The 19,225-nt window shown below is 48.1% G+C and overlaps 1 protein-coding gene across 12 annotated transcripts in view; it reads right to left on the bottom strand.

Annotated features, from left to right (window-relative positions):
* Positions 1-2,052: 2,052 nt before the first annotated feature.
* The window catches only part of PLS3 (plastin 3), a 44,550-nt gene continuing 27,377 nt past the window's right edge, over positions 2,053-19,225 (bottom strand). For 8 of the 12 annotated variants that reach the window (XM_072335008.1, XM_072335009.1, XM_072335010.1 and 5 more), the window contains 15 exons: positions 14,541-14,704; positions 12,360-12,489; positions 11,793-11,925; positions 10,965-11,046; positions 10,157-10,322; positions 9,398-9,540; positions 8,507-8,533; positions 8,289-8,384; positions 7,593-7,788; positions 6,930-7,008; positions 6,206-6,320; positions 5,928-6,061; positions 4,945-5,068; positions 4,304-4,428; positions 2,053-3,512 (listed from right to left, as the gene is read on the bottom strand). In XM_072335008.1, the coding sequence (XP_072191109.1) occupies positions 3,380-3,512; positions 4,304-4,428; positions 4,945-5,068; positions 5,928-6,061; positions 6,206-6,320; positions 6,930-7,008; positions 7,593-7,788; positions 8,289-8,384; positions 8,507-8,533; positions 9,398-9,540; positions 10,157-10,322; positions 10,965-11,046; positions 11,793-11,925; positions 12,360-12,489; positions 14,541-14,704 (1,847 nt within the window). In that variant the 3' untranslated portion in view covers positions 2,053-3,379. The remainder of the gene's footprint in view (positions 3,513-4,303; positions 4,429-4,944; positions 5,069-5,927; positions 6,062-6,205; positions 6,321-6,929; positions 7,009-7,592; positions 7,789-8,288; positions 8,385-8,506; positions 8,534-9,397; positions 9,541-10,156; positions 10,323-10,964; positions 11,047-11,792; positions 11,926-12,359; positions 12,490-14,540; positions 14,705-19,225) is intronic. The other 4 variants (XM_072335012.1, XM_072335013.1, XM_072335015.1 and 1 more) reach the window with 1 other exon arrangement.

Genomic DNA, 19,225 nt, shown 5'->3' with positions numbered 1-19,225 from the left:
AGTTAATAGGGATAGCACAAAAAGGCACTGAGATGACGCGTGGGGCTGAGATGTGTGTGGGACTGAGCTGGAGGTGTGTGTGGGGTTGAGGGCTGGGTGGGTTCAAGGAGGGACTGGGATGTGTGGGTCTGAGGAGATGAGGAGGTGGTGGGATGCGTGGGGTTGAGGAGATGATGAGGAGATGCTGGTCACAGAGTGAGGAATCCTGGCTGGACAAGCTGAGGTGAAAAGGGGATGAAGGTGGAGATTGTGGGTAAAGCTGACATCACATGTAAACCAGTGCTGTTATGGCTTCTTGTTGGCATGGAGGAACCTGATGAACATGTGGGGCTGCTCTGCAGTTCAGGACGGGACTGGAGCTGGACCTTGTGTGCGTGGAGCTGAGACGATGTGTGGGGCTGAGATGCTGCAGAGGGCAGAGCGTGGGGACAGCCCTGCAGGCACAGATTGCACGTCCATAGTGCTCTGAGACCCTGAAACCACGGTGTTATCTCTGGTACAGGCCTTCCAGAGGTGTGGGGCTGAGATGGAGACGTGTGTGGGGTGGAGACACGTGGGGCAGAGACGACGTGTGGGGCTGTGATGTGTGGAGCTGAGACAGAGACACAAATAGGGCTGAGACGGAGTTGCACGTGGGGCTCAGATGATGTGTGGGACTGAGACAAAGATGTGTGTGGTGGGGCTGATTCCCTCCTTCCTTTGCAGCACCAATGGAGAGGGAAGAAGAGGCGAGGGAAAGACAGAGACTTGAAAGGACTTTCAAGCCCTGTTTGCTGTATAACAACTTCAGCTATCGCTGCAGACCAGCTGCATGGCACCGCCGTACACGTACGTGGTGCTGGTGCTCCCTACACGCAGCCTGCTGCAGCGCACTACAGCACAGCATTACCCGGAGCTGCAGCGTGATGTCGTTGCGTTGCCCTGCTCAGCTCATTGCACTGCTCGGTGGCAGCGGGGGCTTTTGGCTGGCCTGGGGTCATCCCAGCTGGTGGCTGTGGTGATGATAGAGGTGACGTGTCGTGCTGTGACAGCACCTTGCTTTGGAGTTACTCCTCAGTTCAAGCATTATGAAGCCTATACCAGCAGGTCCGGGTGCACCCAGCATTGTGGTGCTGACAGGCTGCTGCCCCACAGCGGAGAGGAGCCCTGCTGCCAACACGGAGCCGTGCTGTGGCTGGTAAGCAGAGCTGCTGCGGAGCACAGTGCACGACCGCAGCACCCGCAGCCGGGCGCACCGTGCACGCATAATGGAACAAGGCCATTATGCCTGAGGGACAGATCTGTGCAAGACATGAAAGTCGGTCCCGATCCAATCAGGTTTTTCCGTTGAGATGCACAAGCGGCCGGCCGCGTTGGGTGAAGGAAGAACCGCAGCGCAGCAGCTGCAAGGAGGAGCAGCGGCCCCCGGAGGGCGCCCGGCCCCGCACGGCTCCCCCTGGTGGCCCCGCAGCCTTTCGGCTCCACGCGTGCTGCTGCTGCTGCTCTCCTTGCGACGCGCATCCGCCGCCGCTCCGCAGAACTCCACTCAACACCACTTTCTCAACATGAGCTGTACCAGAGGAGAAACCTGCTTTGGGGTCCTTCCTTCCCTCTGGCAGCTGGACACACAGTTGATGGGGATTAGCAGTGACTGTGGTGCAATCCACCTCCCACCGCAGAGAGGCTCAAAGGCCACGTTTGGTTGCTACAACCAGCCCTCAGCCCTGGGCTCTGTGCTCATGAACCTGCACAGCACATCCCTGATGCTCAGCAGCTTCCCATCCTACTTGTCCTGTGGTTTGAGCTAACAGGGCTTTTACTCTACATCATCCGCAGCCACACAGCAAGGCCTGGTTTCAATAGCAAGGCTTCACAGAAGCAACAAAAAGACCCACTGATCTATAAGGGTACAGGTTGAAAATAACCACTGTCAGTTACACAACCCAACCTCAGACAGCTCCCTCTATTCTGAGGCTCTTCCAGATCAATGGGCAGAACACACCGGTAAGCAAAGTGAAAAGCAACTGAGAGCAGGCTGCCGTGCTGGGCCAACGCAAAGAGAACACTGCATTTAAATGGCTCTGTGGTTTGTTTTGTTTTCTTTATTATTATCTCAACTAATGCTTTGCCACCATATGACATCACTTGGAATAGCTCAGAATAGCAATATGATCTCAAAAATATAGCAAACAGCTTGCCAAAGCAAGATAATATTAACTCCTATGGATACGGCGTCTTCCTTCTTTGGCGACAAGGCTTCCTTTCACCTGTAAAAATACTTCTATATTCCAGCACTTTTTGCTCTTCGGATTATCGAACCCTGCTGTTCAAGAATATCTGCCTCTTCCCTGCACAAAACCTCCCCCCAACGTAGTGTGGTTTTATATCCAACAGCGTTTTAAATAAAAACCAGAAGTTATATATATATATATATATTTCCATGCAGACGTCTGTAAAAATTACGTTCTAGGTGCACACCGCTGAGCCGAGGCGCAGACAGAAATGCACTCGCTTCCATTCTCACGCTCAGCTGTGCCCTCAGCAAGGAGATATCAGATGTTACGGCAGGGAGTTCAAGGAGGGTGCTATTCTCAGATCAAGCCTAACTGAAAAATACAAGGAAAATAACCCTTCTTTATAAGCGGCAAGAGGGGAAAAAGAACACCGACTGCCGTGCTTTGTTTGTAAGGTCATCAAAGTAGTGAGAGGTATAAAAAGAAGCACCACGTAGAGAGAAGAGCAGGAGATCCATCCAGAAGTGAGGCGGTTCTCACTTAGCATCATGAGCTGCCCTGCAGGCCCCAGCTGGAGCTACAGAAGGTTCAGCGTGGCTTAGCAGGCAGGACTTTGTGCCAAGCTTTGTCTGCCAGGTCAAGGAAGTGGTCAAACCTAAAATGAGCTTGGACCAAATGACAGCAATTAAACCAGGCTGCAGATAGAAATACAACTCATCCCTGCTGCAATTCATACCAACCACCTCATACGGCCCTCGGGGGAAAAAGGATAAGAGGGAAAAAAAAAAGGAAACAACAAAAAAAAGAAGAATCGAGAACTACACAGCGAATATTGGAGAAATAACAGGGCAAAACAACTCCAGAGCAGCACTGTAAGATGCTGGTCTGTTCTGAATGCATTGCTGTGAGCTCCTGCTAAGTTCAACTTGCCTTTGGGAAAAGAGCACATCTGTTGGGTAAGGCTCCTCTCCCTGAGAGTTCTGATACGTTTGCCTTGCAAAGCAGAACAGCATCCCTTGAACCTCAGCAGTTCCTAGGCCAACAGCTTTCAAACATGGACACAGCTGGTCTGCTTGCTACTCGTGCACCCAGGGTGGCAGGTTGGGGTTTTTTTTTTGTTGCGTTTTGTTGTTTGTTTGCTTTGATTTTTACACGGATCTCCCCTTTTATACTCGCTTCATCCCTCTGCCCATCAAGCAGGCAAACACGGTCATGACCATCTTCGGTTTCACCTCTACAAGATCCTCTGGAAGAGCGTAGACTCGGGCACCAATTCTTCTTGCCATGGATACAGCATACCTATTTGCCATGGAAAGAAGGCTCTGTTAGCACGTGGACTGGGAACCCATAACCTATCCAACACCATTTCACCTCCTGTACTAGGATTGGGCTCAGCCTTTGGGGTGTGCAGCAGTTCTCTCACACGTCTATTGGAACTTCTGCCACGTTCCTTTCCAATGGCACAGGCAAGCCATGTGCAAACTGACCTTTGAAACATCCAGCTCACTTTATCAACAGTTTAAAGTTGTAATTAATGTTTGTTAGGGCTCATAGCTAGCATGCATATACAGAGGACTAATCAGTTCACGTTTATATTCCTCCCTCTGTTTGCTTTTTAGCAATAATCAAGAGAGGCCGTTATCTATGTGAAAACCTCTCGTCATTCTGCCACTGCAGAACACACTTTCCAAAGGCAGGATTTAACACACATTCTAAAGGCAGGATGTGCTTTAAACTTGACAATCTACGGTGATTCAACAAGATGAGAGACAGGCAAGGTTCAGTCTCTAAACCCTCATTTCTGGCTGAACATTTCACAAGCCTGAACAAACAGCAATGATCTGTTTCTCTCCTAAGAAGTGCCTGGGCTATTCTGCATTCCTCAGCAGGCAAGAGTCCAGCCAAGCACTCCTCAGGCATTACTGAGAAGAACAGCAATTCAGTTTCAAAAAGCACTTCCTGTCTGAAAGATTAAGTGTTAAAAGAGATTGAAAACCACAGAACTACAGCAAAAATGCTTGCAGCTTTAAGTCACGGCATAGTAGATGCACTCTGCCAGGGCAAAGCAGCTTTCAAGACGATAGACTTACTTAGCATTATTTTGTTTGTCATCTTCCGATAGATGACCAGTCTTTACAAGGTCATAGTTGATGCAGCCAGGCTGTATAGCATCTATTAAGTCCACAACTGCCAAGCTTGTGCTGATAGTCTTGTCCTGCAGAGTAAAAGCAGAGGAACAAAGATGAACATCTAATCCTGAAGCTACTTCTCACCTCACTTCAACTGCCCTGCAATGTGCAACAAAACAAGCTTTAAACAAGCTGTTTCCAAGCAGCACTGTGAGTGATCATTCCCAGCTGGACCACAGGGAAACCAAAGTGTTGCTTCTCTTTTTGTAATAGCATGAGATCAGGACTCCAATTTACTGTAGCCAGTCTGCAAAGCATTTACAGGCAGCAGATCCATTTCATTGACCAGACCACAGGGGAGAATGCCTAAAACATTTGTCAACTCCAGCCTCAACACTTAATGGCACCTCAGTCCCAACCACTGCCCTAGAGATCAACCACACTCCTCCCTCTCCTGTGACACCCCATCAGCTCACTGGGCTCACTGCTACTCTCCCACCATGGGCAGTTCTCAAGGACTCCTGTATGGCAGCCCAAAGCCACTTTATTCCCAGCACAGTCTGGATCTTGTCTTGTTTTGGATGTAAGAGGGGAACCTGCACCTTGAAATTCTGGATGGAGGTGGACTTCCCAGCTTCTTTCAGTGTCTGGTTTACCCAGTTGACTATAATGTCATCGTTGGCTTTCTGACCATCACCCAGGTCCTCAAGTACGTTCAGTGTGTACCTGAGCAAAAGCAGAGAGAACGAGGTTAGGCTCAGAGCTTGGGCTAAGACCCAGAGAGCAAACAGCCTGGATGCAACAAGAGCCAGCACAAGTCCATGGCAGCAACCCTTACAGCAAAAAGGAAGAGCCATCTATCCTACCTGAAACGTGATTTATATTAAAGCATTTAGCCTTTTGAGTCCTTTAATGGAGGATCACAAAATTGCCTGGGCTCAGGATACTCTTAAACTGTTTAGTGTAAAACTGTTTGAGCATTGGCAATGTGCTCAGAGGGGTAATGCACACCTCCTAGAGGCCTAGATCAATTCACTCGTTAGTATTCTGGCCTCTAGAACCACACATGGAGATGATGCACAATAGGACTGCAGATATAGCTTACGTATTTTGTTCATCTCGTTTAGAAGAATTCAAAGACAAGAAAGAAGGATCTCAACTGGATCATCTGTTTTGAGTCGATATCCAGTTTTAAGTTTCTCCTTCCTCCCTGTTCCACTTCCAGGGTTATGAAGGAGCACTGGAATGTTTCTCTCATCACAATATTCTACTAAACATTAGAACAGAGATGTAAAACAGTCCTGCTTTGGGTTCCTACATGCAGGTCAGCCTTGAGTAGGCGATTCTAGCCAGCAGCATGCACACAGATCCACTGCGGGCTCCCTAGAGGTCTGTGCTCCAGCTCCATGAGCAGCAGGACCAGCCCTGCCTGTTTATCCAGCTGAGTCTTGAAACCTTGCTGAGGACAGAGGTTTGGCAGCCTCTGATGGGTGATCTGCTCCACTGCCACAGTGCCCTCCCAGCAGAAATCTTCACAAGCTCAGTACTGCAATCCAAAGCTTTACGTGTTTGAGACAGCCCTTACCTTCTCATCAGCTGCCAGACTAAGGCCAGTGTCAGCGTTGGGTTTCCATCATTCAGATCCTGCCCTCCAATGCCAACCAGGGAGAATTTGGCTGGGTTCTTTCCCAGGTCAACAGCATAGTTACAGTTTTCTAGCTACACAGGAAAAGAGTGCAAAGAACGATCACTCACAAACACACTCACTTGGATGGAAACCTCAAATAGGAATTTCTGGGTAGTTTACATTTATTTCTGCTCCTGGTGCTCGTGGCTGCTTGGAAACTTGACCCAAATGCTTACCTTTTTCATATTTGCTCCAAGCTTCGGGTATGGGGGTTTGTTAACCTTATTCCAGTCAACAGGAACTTTGATCTTTTCATATAGCTGTAGTATTACCAGTGCATCTTGTAGGTCACTGAAGATGGAACAAAATGTGACACGTAAGGTTTGGAGTCCACTCTAATATGGTCATATCATGGATAATTACTACTATTTACAGGCTGTTGCAATTTTAGTAACTCTAAAAGGAGAACATCTTGTGATTTTCAGTGCAGGTGAAATACTCCCTTGTTTAACATTGGGGAGCTGCTAAGCTAATGCAGGCTTTCACGTGATCACCACCACCAGATCCAGAACATAATTCCAGAGACAGACACCTTTCCATTGCCCACAGGGGCCCAGCATATCCTGCCTCCAAACTACAATCATTTGGTCAAGCCTGAAAATCAGACCACATATGAATGTAGGTTCTGTTGCTCAAGCTGTACATGCATTGGGAACTCAGTGTGCTAATTTAACAAGGCAAGGAGAAAACAAACCATCTTCAGCCCTTAAAACCAACTGCTGGTGTGCCAGCACCAGAATTCCCTAAACTAAGGGTTGCAAGGAGCATGCAGTGAGCACTGCCTGTTCCCTAACAGCCTTCCTCAAGCTTCTCCTTCAGTACTGTGAGCAGCAGGACACTGGGGTGGGCACATCTCCAGTCTGACCTAAGCTGGGTCCTTCCCAAGAGCCCAACGCTTACCCATAGAGGTGATTCACATGGGGGTTCACACCAAGGGAATTCATCCAGTTACGGAAGGTCCGTTCCTCACGGGTCTCTCCTAAATGAAAGAGAAAGAGTTCATGCACCTTGCTGCAAGCTCAGAGCTGTCAAGGGGTTTCCTCCTTGCCAGAGGGGGAGTTTTGGGCAGCAGAGCTCAGAGTGAAAGTTATGGTGGAAATAATAATCTTCATCAAAGAAGGAGAGTTGCTCTAATCTTGTTCTGGTATCAGATTGATTCCACCAGTCACGAGTGCCACACTTTCTGGAACAAAATGGAGCACTTTTCTTTCACATGGAGTTCACTAACACCCTTACCCCAGTTCTGCCAAGAATTGGTGCTGCTGTGAGCATCTCACCACACTACTGAGGTGCTTCCACCTGTGGCAGGAAACTATTAAACCACCTTCCCAGCCCTGCCACGGGAAGCCATTGGCAGCGCTCCTCCAGATCCACAGCAGCCAAACGGGCCCCCAAGTACCCTCCTCACCTGCCCCAAATGAGTCAACAACCATTGCAGCACCAAAACCTCAAATGACAGGTGTTACATCAATAGATGCCTCTGCTAGGCACAGCCTCTTGTGCTACAAGCCTTCACTGGAGATATATCCCTCCTGCTAACGTTGTGACTGATAAGGTCATCACCTTCCAGCAGAGTCCAGTCAATGTCCTGGTTTTCAGGCTTGGTAAGCGCCGGGTACTTGTTGAAGAGGTTTGCAACGAAGGCCAGGTTCAGTTTGGGATTTCCACTGACCACGTCAGCTGGCGTGACAAACTGCCGGCACCCGAGCCGCTCTGCCTGCTGCAGCATGAACTCTGCTCTGCGCAAGTCATCCTTCTCCTGCCAGCAACACAAGGGACAAGAGCTGTCAGAGAAGAGATAGGGCTGCAAAGCAGATGGGAAGCTGCCAGAGCAATGTCACCACTCCACCCGCCTTCACTAGGCATCAGTTGCTAATCGATTCAGCAACTGAAGGGACGAAGCATCCACATTAATCCCTTCTGCTGTTGATACATTTGTCCCAGTTTGTGCCTGCTTTTCCTAGCAAAGCCCTTTCCAAGTTTCTATACTTCCCATTCCTTTTAAATCCTTGGGTCAAAAGCAGGATTCAGCATGCTCCCAAATGCAGGAAGAATGCAAAATGTTTCTCAATTACTCTTGTTAGTTGGCATGTCTGCAACAGCCACTCATTGAACACAGACCCAAGGTGTGTACGTGCCCACTGACACCCTACACACACTTGAAATTAAGATACCAGGTTACCTAGAAGTCATGAGGGCAACGACAGGGTCACAAGTAGCAGCTGTACAGAGTGAGGACGCAACAGCCTGAATACTTACATTGAAACCCGACATGTTAATATCGATCTGAGGCTCTCCTTCTTTCTGCCCTTTAGGTGCAATTTGATTGAGAAGGTGGAAATAAGCTCTAGAATCCTGAAATGGGTGAAAAATAAAGCTCAGGTTGCATAGCACGTGAAGCACAGCAGTGCAGACACCACAGCAATTCACTTCAAGCTCATCTTTACCAAGTCACCGTGGCTAATTGACTTATGTACCTTTACTGAATTACCAAAATCTGTCAGCTTGACAGACAGTAACAGAGCACGATGGCAGAGATCCAGGCAGCAGAAAAGAAAAAGGAAAAGGAAGAGGTTAGAAATATTTAAGGTGAATAATTCTGGTTTTTAACTGTATGAACTCTGCCTTTATGGCACACCCTGCTGTGCACTTTTCCAAGGGCCTCTATCCCAGAGTCCACTCCAGTTGTCCTTTTCTTCCTCCCAACTCTTAGCCAAGAAAATCTGCTTCAGAACATGATGGGGTTGGCTTGCAAGAATCCCCCAGTGACCAAGAGCTATCATCACCCCCTGCTTTGCACCATGGCAGAGTGAGAAGAGAGACACCCCTGGCACCTGAAAAGTCCTGTGAGCCCCTCCTCTCACATTAACACTCAGCTGAGAGCAGAGAACAAGGGGTCTCATCTCCCCTCCTCTCCCAGTCCTGTGATACTTTGGATGAAACATCAGCAGCCACAAAGAGAACGTGGATATCACAGAGCGCAGGGATGCAGCTCATGACTGCATCCATCTGTGTGAGCTGCAGCACAGCCCTTCTTACAAGCCCTTGGAAAACTGTCTTCTTTAAAATAAAATAGATGGACTAAGAACATTTGAACATCCATGAAGAACACCAATTAAAACACACAGTAGCTGTGCAGCAGGATCCCATTGGAGGAAACACTCATACAGTTGCGTGGCAAGAGATGGCATCATTATGATACCTTCAGTATACTATTAACGAAACCTCTCTTAAACCTATTATTTGGAGCATTAAGGTTAAGAGAGGTCCTTGTCTCTGCATTAAGGGCCTCATAGATGCATGCAAACACAGTCCTGAAAACTCCCAGCCTTTTCCCAAATATATGTGGCCAGGAAAGCTCTCAGTACCTTGATGTCTGTGCTGAAGTTATTGATTTTGTGCCAGCCTGCATTTTCCAAGTGGAAGTTGGCCCATCTTAGGAGCAGCTCTTCTGGGGATAGTTTCATAAGGTCCTCCAGGTTTTCACCATCACGAAGTAAGGCAGCCAGTGCTGGAAGAAAAACACTTGTGAATGCAAGGAATGAGCTTCAGCAAAGGACCGAGCGAGCACAGTGAGACTGCTGCAGCACAACGTTCCCACAGCAAGAGGGATCTGAAGAGAAGAAAGCCATGGCAAACACATTCCCAAGGAGCTGAAGCCTTCCTCTGCCCTGAGGAAGAGCTGCGGGTGCCCCATCCCTGGAGGTGCCCAAGGCCACAGGGATGAGGCCCAGGGCAGCTGAACTAGCAGGGGGGCAGCCAGCCCATAGCATGGGTTGGAACCGGATGTGCTTTAAAGTCCACTCCAACCCAAGCCATTCTGTGAGAGCAAACTACAAGCGCTATAACATCCACTTGGACCATGTCAAACATGCACATCCCACACAAGCAAGCCAACTTCTCAGCTACAAACCAGCTGGCGGGCACTCAGCCTGGCGCACGCTCTCGACGAAGCTGATGGCCAGCGCTCCCCTTTCGGCACAGGGGAGGGAAGAGGTGATGGGGCCAGAGGTGACAACACGAGCAGCGCAGCCCGGCGAAGGCACAGCAGCACATCGAGCCCCTCGGCAGCGTGGGAGCAAGTCAGTATTCATGCTCTGCAAGTCATCACTCAGAGCTTCATTTACCTTCATTTCTGCTGAGCTCAATGTCGGCAAACAAGCCGATCTTAATGATCTGCCAGAGAAGCCCAAGAACCAGGTGGGGTTTCCCTTCCCTCAAGTCCTCCGCACCGATATTGACAACATGACACCCGATGGCGGATGCAGAATTCAGCGCCAGGTTCAAGTTCTCCTGCAGACAACACAACCACGTCAGACACAGCACAGGGAGATGCCACTTTGCCTCTCATCCAGCGTCGGCAGAGCAGAGCAGGGAATTCCCCCTCGTCCTCACTCCAACAGCTCGGAGGAAACACTCGAGGCTGAAGCTTTAATGGAGCTGCCAGCAGCAGGCTGAATCAATAAGAACCGAAGGAGGCACAAGGGTTTAATTTCAGCCTCTGGTATTTAGTTTCAACCTTTGAGTCGTTTGCATTTAGTGGCATCCACAAGAACATGGATGGAGACGTGTTGAGGTATCCACGCACACGCACGTGTGGGCATCTGTGCAAAACCAGCCTGCTTTACTACAAAACAATTCAAAGAGTCCAATAACCACACTGTTTTGGAATGACTGCACCGTATCTAATGACCTCAGCAACGTAAGTGGGAACAGCATTCCAGCCATTTTGTCCTTATCACTCCTGTCTTTTGAACTGTGCTCATTGCACCATGATTGTCAGTTACACACCGGGCAAAACTGCCTTTAATAACTCAATGCAAGTTAGAAAACTCCATCTTTTCCATGTTCCCACAGTAACTCTTGGAGCTGATGTGCTGACTTCCGCATTACTCTGAGTGTGCATTTCTGCCAGCATGCACAACTGTATCATACCTGAATGATGAACGGCGTGAGTTTCTTCTTATTAATTGCTCTTTCATCAATTGTGTCCGGAACAGAAAGATTGATCATTTTGCTGTCAGGAGGAAAAATAACAACATTTGAACAACATCCAGTTTCTCATCTCAACAAGTTGTTGCATTACGACGATGCTCACCGCAGCACATTGCCTTTTATCTCCCTCCTTCTGTGGGCTGTTTTGGTTTGTTTTTCTAAATCAAGGTTGTGTAAATCAGAAGTTCATATTTATGTTATCAAGACGGTATTTGGAACGTATCTGAAACTAATAGCTAAGCCTGAAACCTTAAACATCTCCCCAGCCACCATTGATCTCGGCTGCTGGAGCAAAAAGAGCACATGAATTATTCACAGATGCAGACACTGAACTACTGAAGGCTCATTGCTGTGTTGTCACGTGCTGCAGTGTAGTAAGACAACCCTCTTCCTCCTGTTGTGCAGATGTGCCACTGCTAACAAGAGAAACTGCACCAACAAAAGTGCAAACACGGAGCGTTTAGTGGGGAACGTGTGAGCAAAATGGATGTTCAGTCAGCAGAAAACACATTTTTCTTTACATTGTCAACTATTTCCTACTCGGTTCAGTCCTTGCCTGAATAACTGAATTGCTTTGAAACTGTGGAAATAAACTGCTTGTACCAAAACAGACACATCGCACATAGAAGTGGGTGACTGAGCCCTTCTTCATGCATGCAACACCATACAGGCGCATTGGTGAACAAAACCAGCCCAGCATGCAATGGAAATTCCCCTACCCGTGGAATCTGGGGTGTTGACTTTGTTTCTGGAGCCATCATGACTTACCACAGCACAATCCCATCTCCCACCGCTTTGAACAGGTCGTCTGTATTTGGGTTCATTGGAATAACGTGCCTACAGTCAGGATCATTTTCCAGGGCTTTGTTTATCCAGTTTACAAAGGCATATTTCTCTTCCTCTGCGATTTAATTCAATTTAATGTAAATTTAATACAGGTTTCTTCACAATGTAGCAAAGATTTTCCCAGAGCTGCGTACAGTAGCTCAGAATGAAACACTCTGCCACTATTTTATTGGATGCACAGAGTTCAAAGGGGCCTGAAATTAACTTCCATCTATCAGAATGTTCTTGTCATTGACCCATTATACCCTAGCCACGTCCACGAGGCTAAGTCCACAAGGACTTCATCAGCAAGCACAGTTTACAAAACAAATAAGCACATGTTTAATTCACACGTTGCTTATCTTCCATTACCCTGCACCCAGTCCTGCTCTTCACCTCCATCTGTGATCGTTCAGCTATTGAGAAAGCACAGCACGTGGCAGGCTGCAGGAATCTGCTCTCTCTTTGCCTCCCCTCACCCAAGAGAAGAGCAGAGAGTCAGAGATGTACCTGAGTACGAGTGCTGCGTCCCCTCGCTGGAGAGCTCGGAGGTGCCCCCGATGGCACAGATGCCTTCCTTCCTGTTGATGGCTTTTCTGAACGTTTTAGCAATGTCGCTGCTTTTCACCTCTTGGAATATCTACAATGGAAAGGGCTCTGTTAGAGAGACAAGAAATGCCTTCACAAAACGAGAGGGCTGCAAAGAAGAAACAGGGGAAAAAGAAAGCTACATTCTGCTTCTCAGCTTTGAAGCAAACTCTGTGGTACAACCAGCACACGTGAAGGGCCTAGCAAAGTCGTAGTGGGGTTAAATGCAACAGGGGCAGCGGGCAGAGCTGACCCACTCGAACACAAACTGTAAGTGGCCATTGAGGCAGCAGCAGTAGGTTTGCAGTAGCTCTCACGCACTGACCTTCCCACATAGATTTCATGAGACCAGGAGCAAAAAGTGAGAACGTTGCACTATGAGAGCAGGTCCGCATGCAGCAGCTTCCACAGCAACAAAGCTGTTGTGCAATTTTAACCCTTCTGTGTAAGCCGGATGCTCACGTAGCTGTGACTTTAGTTCACACACAAGGCTTTGTCCACAACCCACAGGAGACAACAAAAACATCACCTATGCATCAACACAATACATTGTCTGTGCAATCTAATCCACAATAACCTGCAACAACAGGTAAGGTTTTTTTTTCCTATCAGGCTTAGACTAGCTGTCAAAACACCCTGCATTTCAGGGAAGAAGGGTTCTTCTAGCATGGGATTACACCATGTGGTTTCTGCAGGTTGCATGCCGCTATTAGTGGCCTTGAGATCCTGTAGAACTGAGAAACCATTAAACAAATGCAAGGTCATATGAATGACAATAGAAGGTCATTCAAACATCAAACTGTAATGCCCTCAAAGCTTAAGTGAGCTGTTTCCAGCCAAACTGAAAACACAAACCAAAAAAGCCTGTGTCTTTTTACATCTGCTGGAGTAGTGGGATTATACAGCTTCATTGAAAATACATGCTTTAATGCTGAGCTGTCACCAAGTCATTTGACCCCAAACTCAAGGGGTTTCGTGTCTTACCTGGCACTAGAAACCCCAACTGAACTGCTCGGAGTTGGAAAACAACAGCTCTGTTCACAAAAATCCTACAGCTAACCACTGCTTCTGCTTATAGACTGGCTGCCTGTAAGGCATTGGTACCATTCAAGTCTGACAGAAGAGATTTGATTTCTTCCTTCCCAATGCAAAGTTAAGAGTCACGGACCACTCCAAACCAACAGCTGAACCATGCACCCAGCATGCAAGTGTTCACAGACTGCAAACAAACTCCAACTTACTAGTTGGCTCCGAACTCAAAAGTTCAGAGGGTCTGAAAACAATTAAGGAACAGAAAGAGGTGAATTTAAGTTGACATGAGAACAGCTCCCTAAACATAGGAGGAGAGCGGCTCCTCTACACGTATTTTATGGTATTATTCTTCCAACGTTCAGAGTATAAAAAGGATGAAGAGATGGATACTGAACCAGCACATCAGAGGAAGCGTTGTCCTTTTGAGGAGACAAAATAAAGCAAGTTAATAATAAAATCCGACCTATTTCTGATGGTTGGACCCATCCGCCAGCTTCTCCCACCTCCCTACTCCTGTCCTTCCCATTTAAGGCAACACATAGACCTGAATTTTCCTGGATTGGCACCTAGAATAATTTCAAAGCATGCCTTGAAATGCCCTCTCAAATCTTTAGCAAGTACTTGTGGGCCAATTAAATTAAGAAAGGAAGTGACACTTCCCATAGGGGAAAACAAGCCTTCATCCACATGCCTGGAAAAAGAGTCACTTCCAGTCAGTCCTCGGAGCCTGGAAAACTGGAAGTCCTTTTTCCAGTTGCTACCCCACGTGGAAATAGAGTTCCAGCCTCCAATGGGCTTCTCATAAAGGAAAAGCACATAAAATTGTTTTGCTTGAAAAACAATGAGTTTCCACTTTATCCAAATCTACAGCCTGATGATAAACAGCACAGAAGACTGTAGAGGTCTCTATAGGACCAAAGAGCTGCTCGTTACCTCAAAAGCAATCTGTGTGTGGAAAGAAAACTAGAATTAGGGCAAGGTCAGCCCTTGTCAGAATGTTCCTTTGGCTCTGTCTAAAAGGAGACCCCAGACCATATATGAGAGTGCTGGAAATTCAGAAATAGCACTTACGTAGACAAACTCCTCAAAACTAATCTTCCCATCCTTGTTCTTGTCACTGTCGATCATGAGCTTCTGGATGATCTCTCTCACTTTGTACCCAGGGAGAGGCAGGTTGGCTTCCTTGAAGAGCTCGTGCAACTCATAGTCACAGATGAAGCCATTGCTGTTGAGGTCTGGGAAAGAAAAAGGGATGGAAGAAGGCAATTTAGAAACACAGCAGGCATCCAATGGGCCAAGCTCCAGACAGTGGGGGAGAAACACCATTCCCATGCTCAGATGTGCTTAATGGAGATGGATGTCTACAAGACACAGAGTCTGAGTGTGACTGGTCATGGCACACCTGTTTTAGGGCCACATTGCATGGGTCATGCGTCTTTGCTGAAGTCAGAATCTGTGTAGGATGCAGATACACAGTGGGACACCCCCACTAAAAGCACCAAGCCCAAGAAGCACACACTCAACAAACACTACCCAGGAAGCAATGGCACAAGCTCAGTGCACACAGCTCACCCTCAGAGAGGGACACAGTGTGTGCCATGAGCTCAGCCCAGCTTTGTGCAATGGCAGCTTCCAGGCAGGGCTGAACAAGGCCCATCTGAGTGCACATGACCAAGCCTGGGCTAAAAGTTTCACAAGAGAACATCTGCGTTCCCATAAATCATCTCCAGAGCATTACTTTTTGCATCTGAATTGCACCGCAGCTGGCTTCTGCAGCGAAAATAGAAGGTCACCAAACACAGCATGTTTTTGCATTCTGAACTGAAAAGACTAAGTCAGCTCTGCATTCACTTTTTAATCACGCTGATAATGATGTTCTCCACTTAGCACTGACAAAAACAGATGCTGCCAGATCTTTCAGTAATGACTACGAATGCTCTGCAATGGCATTCCGGCAGCTACCAAGGTACAGCAGCATGGCATGCTTAGCAAGACTTGATCACCTACATGATTTGCTTCTTGTTTTCTTCCTCTGCAAGCGGAAACCTCGAGCTTTGCGTGTCAACACATCCCAGCCTCTTTGCTGACAGCGTCCCATCTACAGACCACACAAATCCAACAGTCCTGCTCTTTCTGCAGGCAGGCAAGCTTTTGCTGCAGCCAAGGAACGGCGCAGGTTGAGAGCTATTTATAAGGCAGCAGATTCTCCATAAGGCCACAGAATTCAACTGAACTCCAGCAGCAGCTTCTGCTCCCCACACACCCTTGCAGACCACAGCCTGCATGAAGGGAGGGCTGCAGCAGCCCCAGCAATGCTGGCTTTTGTACCCAAGGGAATCTCACACCGCAGCCACCGGGGTCAGAGATGCTCTCTACAATAAAAGAGTTGGGGTGGCTCAGAAGTGCAGTTTGCCAGCAAATTTTGAAAGCCAACTGGCTTGTAATGAAGCGTCAGTGGTGGTTTTTAAGTTGCATTTAAAATACTACTATAATAATAATGTTCCTGCAAGCAGCAGGTCCTCACCACCACCAGCCCAGCCCTCCTCATCTTCCACATCCACGTGGGATTCCACAATTGTTTTGAGGAGTTAGCAAGAAAGTGACATTCAAATGCTTGCTGGCAGATGTCCAAAGGAACGGCCCCTAGCTCTCAAACTGAAGAACACCACCAAGTCCAGCCAATTAATAAATACATTAAACTGCTTCATAAAATGTCAGCGTTTCCAATAACGCTGATGAATTACAGTGGTCGGGGACAATGATTAACGAGAGCAACCGGCTGCTGCCCGGCCTTCAATTTCAGAGTTTTATTCCAAAATAACATGAGCTTACAGAGGCAGGATTCATCAAACAGCCCAGTCTGAGATGTCATCAGCGAGCTATTTCCCCTGCAGATACATCACAGCTTCCTCTGCTTTCTTACTGCTAACTCTAACCACACAGTCTGCATCTTTTTCCCATCTCATATCCAGGATAAATAAATAAATGAAGAAATAAAAACACACTGATAAGGAAAAGAAGGGATTTGCTGATCTCCGGGGCCTATTAACCTGAAATAGAACTTCAGTTTCGCCTCCAGCTTGCCTTAATCCAACACCCACTGCTTGAGCCTGTGCTCAGCTGAACCAACCACAATCCTTCACCATGCTGTCAAATAAACAGGTGAATCCAGAAGCACCCGGCCAGCCCTCCTTCCAACCAGCTCACCACCTACAAATGCAATTTCACATCATAACGAAATGAAAGAGCTCCTACTCACCAGTAGGAGCTTTAACACTCATTTAAGTGTTAAAGAATTGCACCTAAATGCACCCCAAACCCCTGGGTCTCCACCAGACAGCTCTTCCAACACTTAACGACACCCCAAACACCTGCCTCTAAGGAATTACACTTCTACAGCATCCTGGGGAAAAGCTGTCGCTGATTTACTTCATGGATTAAAAGGAAACACACCCCCCAGACACTGCGGGAGGGGATTTACCAGCAAAGCAGGTCTGTTGGCTCAGGTGCAAGACCCCACACTGAGCCAGAGTTCTTCCAGTACGGATAGTCTCACATGAAGCTCGAGCTGCTCAGCCACAGAAAGGCTCATTTAAGTGTTAAAGCCTGCCGGATGTGCTAGCCCATGGATCTGGCTTGGAAGCAGAGCCTGGTAACTAGCAGCTCACTGTGCAGGGGAATTTGGACCCATTCTTTCCCTAACACGTCAAAAAGGCATTATGCCACAGCCCTGTCAGGGCCTGAAACCCCATCCCACAAGGCAGCTACCTCCCTACTCACACTCCCCCTCTGAAAACACAGTCAGTATATCACATAGCAGCAGTAGAAAATTCACCTTTGCAGCACCAGCAAGCTCTGTAATCGCGTGCAGCATCACTGCCGGTCCACCATATGGCTGCCTTGCTGGATGTCCTGCAACAGGGCCAGCCTTCAGACAGGAGGGGGGTCTAAAACCCCACTCCTAACAGAACCTGAAGTGGTATCCAACAGCTGAAGAGGCTGTCAAAATAGAAGCTATCCCAAACAAAACCCCTCGGCATACGACCCAGAATTACTAATGGAAGAAAGCAAAATTGTTTTACCAGACAAGCTACAGCCTGGATTCATTATAATCCACCCGATGGAAAGGAAACTACAGCACATCTGAAGTTTCCTATTCCCACTGAAAGATGCATGGTGCCAGCGTGCTCAGCCTGCCAAAGGTCAGCGCAGTGATAGATGGCTCCATCTTCTGCCCGTACACAGGTGGCGCAGCAAAGCCACAGAAAACAGATCCTAAAAGCTGCTTCAAGCTCTGGCTCAGCTTCCTCCAGACAAGTCCTTAAAATAGCTTAAATAACAGGATGCAAGAGGGGAAAGTAACCACATATTCCCTTTTAAGGACACAAGCTCTCAGCAGGGTCACAGCTCCCTGCTTGCCATAAGCCAGCATTTCGGAGCATTGTTTTACCACCTTGCAGCACTGAACAAAATGTTCGTCCGCTCTGTGTTTTTAAGCATAGAGCATTTCCAGAAATGATCCTTATCTCTGCTTATCAGGAACAGGGAGAAGGAAGACAAATAGGACTGCAGATTCCGTACTGCTGTTACTCCTCTACCAAGAGCCACCGTTTGGCCAGGAGCAAACAGACACAGCAATATCCTGCTGTTGAATGCTGGGAGCTGCTTGTCTGCACTGCAGCTAACTTCAGTGCCCTGTAACATCCTAGGCAGTTACAAAGCCCAGGGTGGAGGTGGCTCCCTCAGGCACAAAAGGGAGCAATAAAGATGCTCTTGACAGACACCAGGGCAGCCTCTGTGGGTTGTGTCATGATTAAACCTCACGAACCAAAGGCTGCTGAAGAGGACAAGCAGAGCCCATCACACCTGTGGGTGTATACTAATGGCTAATTACCACATTTCTTGTTACTTAAGCTTTGATGCTTCCATTTAAACTGAACAGAGATCCATATCCCTTAGAGCGAGCTGGTTCCCTAACATAAGTCACTATCTGAATGGGTTTCCCAGCTCAAAGGCAGCCAACCAACCTCACTGACAACAAGCCACCCCACTGCATCCAGGTCAATCGTTTGCAGTTTACCCAAGCACAGAATGGGCTGCCTGCACCCTACTTTCAACAACACCTGCCTTTAGTAGTACATGATGCATTGAGAAGCACAACATCGCTGCTCTCCTCCCTCTGTGCCAGCTGACTTCCACCTGCCCTAAAGGTCTGGGGGAAGAGCAAAACGAGAGAGCAAACTGCCAAGAACACAACTCGTTTCACGCCCCGCCACTGTTCGGTTACCTCTGAAATCCACTTTTACTGCTGCAGATTGTGAATTAACAGCAAGACAGAGCTTTGATCAGATGCCAGGCAGCACTTGATGTGCAGCTGGGAGGGTAGTTGGGATTGGCCTGCACTGCACAACCCGCTCCTGCCCAGTCCCAACCCCAGCTGCAGATTCTGACCTCAGCCTGCTGCTGCCACCCAGCTCCCTCCCATCCTCCAGCAAGCCCCATGAGGAAGCGAAACCAGCAGAAAACAATTTCTCTCTATCACGTCAGCTCTCTGCCCATCTAAGCTTCCCCAGGCAGACTGCTATGGGCTCATGCCACACCAGCTCAGGAGAGAGGCAGGAGCAGGCAGAGCAACCCCGAGCATTGCCCACAGCCAGGGGGGTGGGACCCAGGGAGCCACCAGAGGGCAGTGCAATGCACAATGCCCACAGAGCATCTTATCAGCACAGGTGATGGCCAGGGATGCAGCTACTAAC

The sequence above is a fragment of the Excalfactoria chinensis genome, chromosome 4 (genome assembly GCF_039878825.1).
Source record: "Excalfactoria chinensis isolate bCotChi1 chromosome 4, bCotChi1.hap2, whole genome shotgun sequence".
NCBI lineage: Eukaryota > Metazoa > Chordata > Aves > Galliformes > Phasianidae > Excalfactoria > Excalfactoria chinensis.
This window is presented reverse-complemented; position numbering and strand designations above follow the sequence as displayed.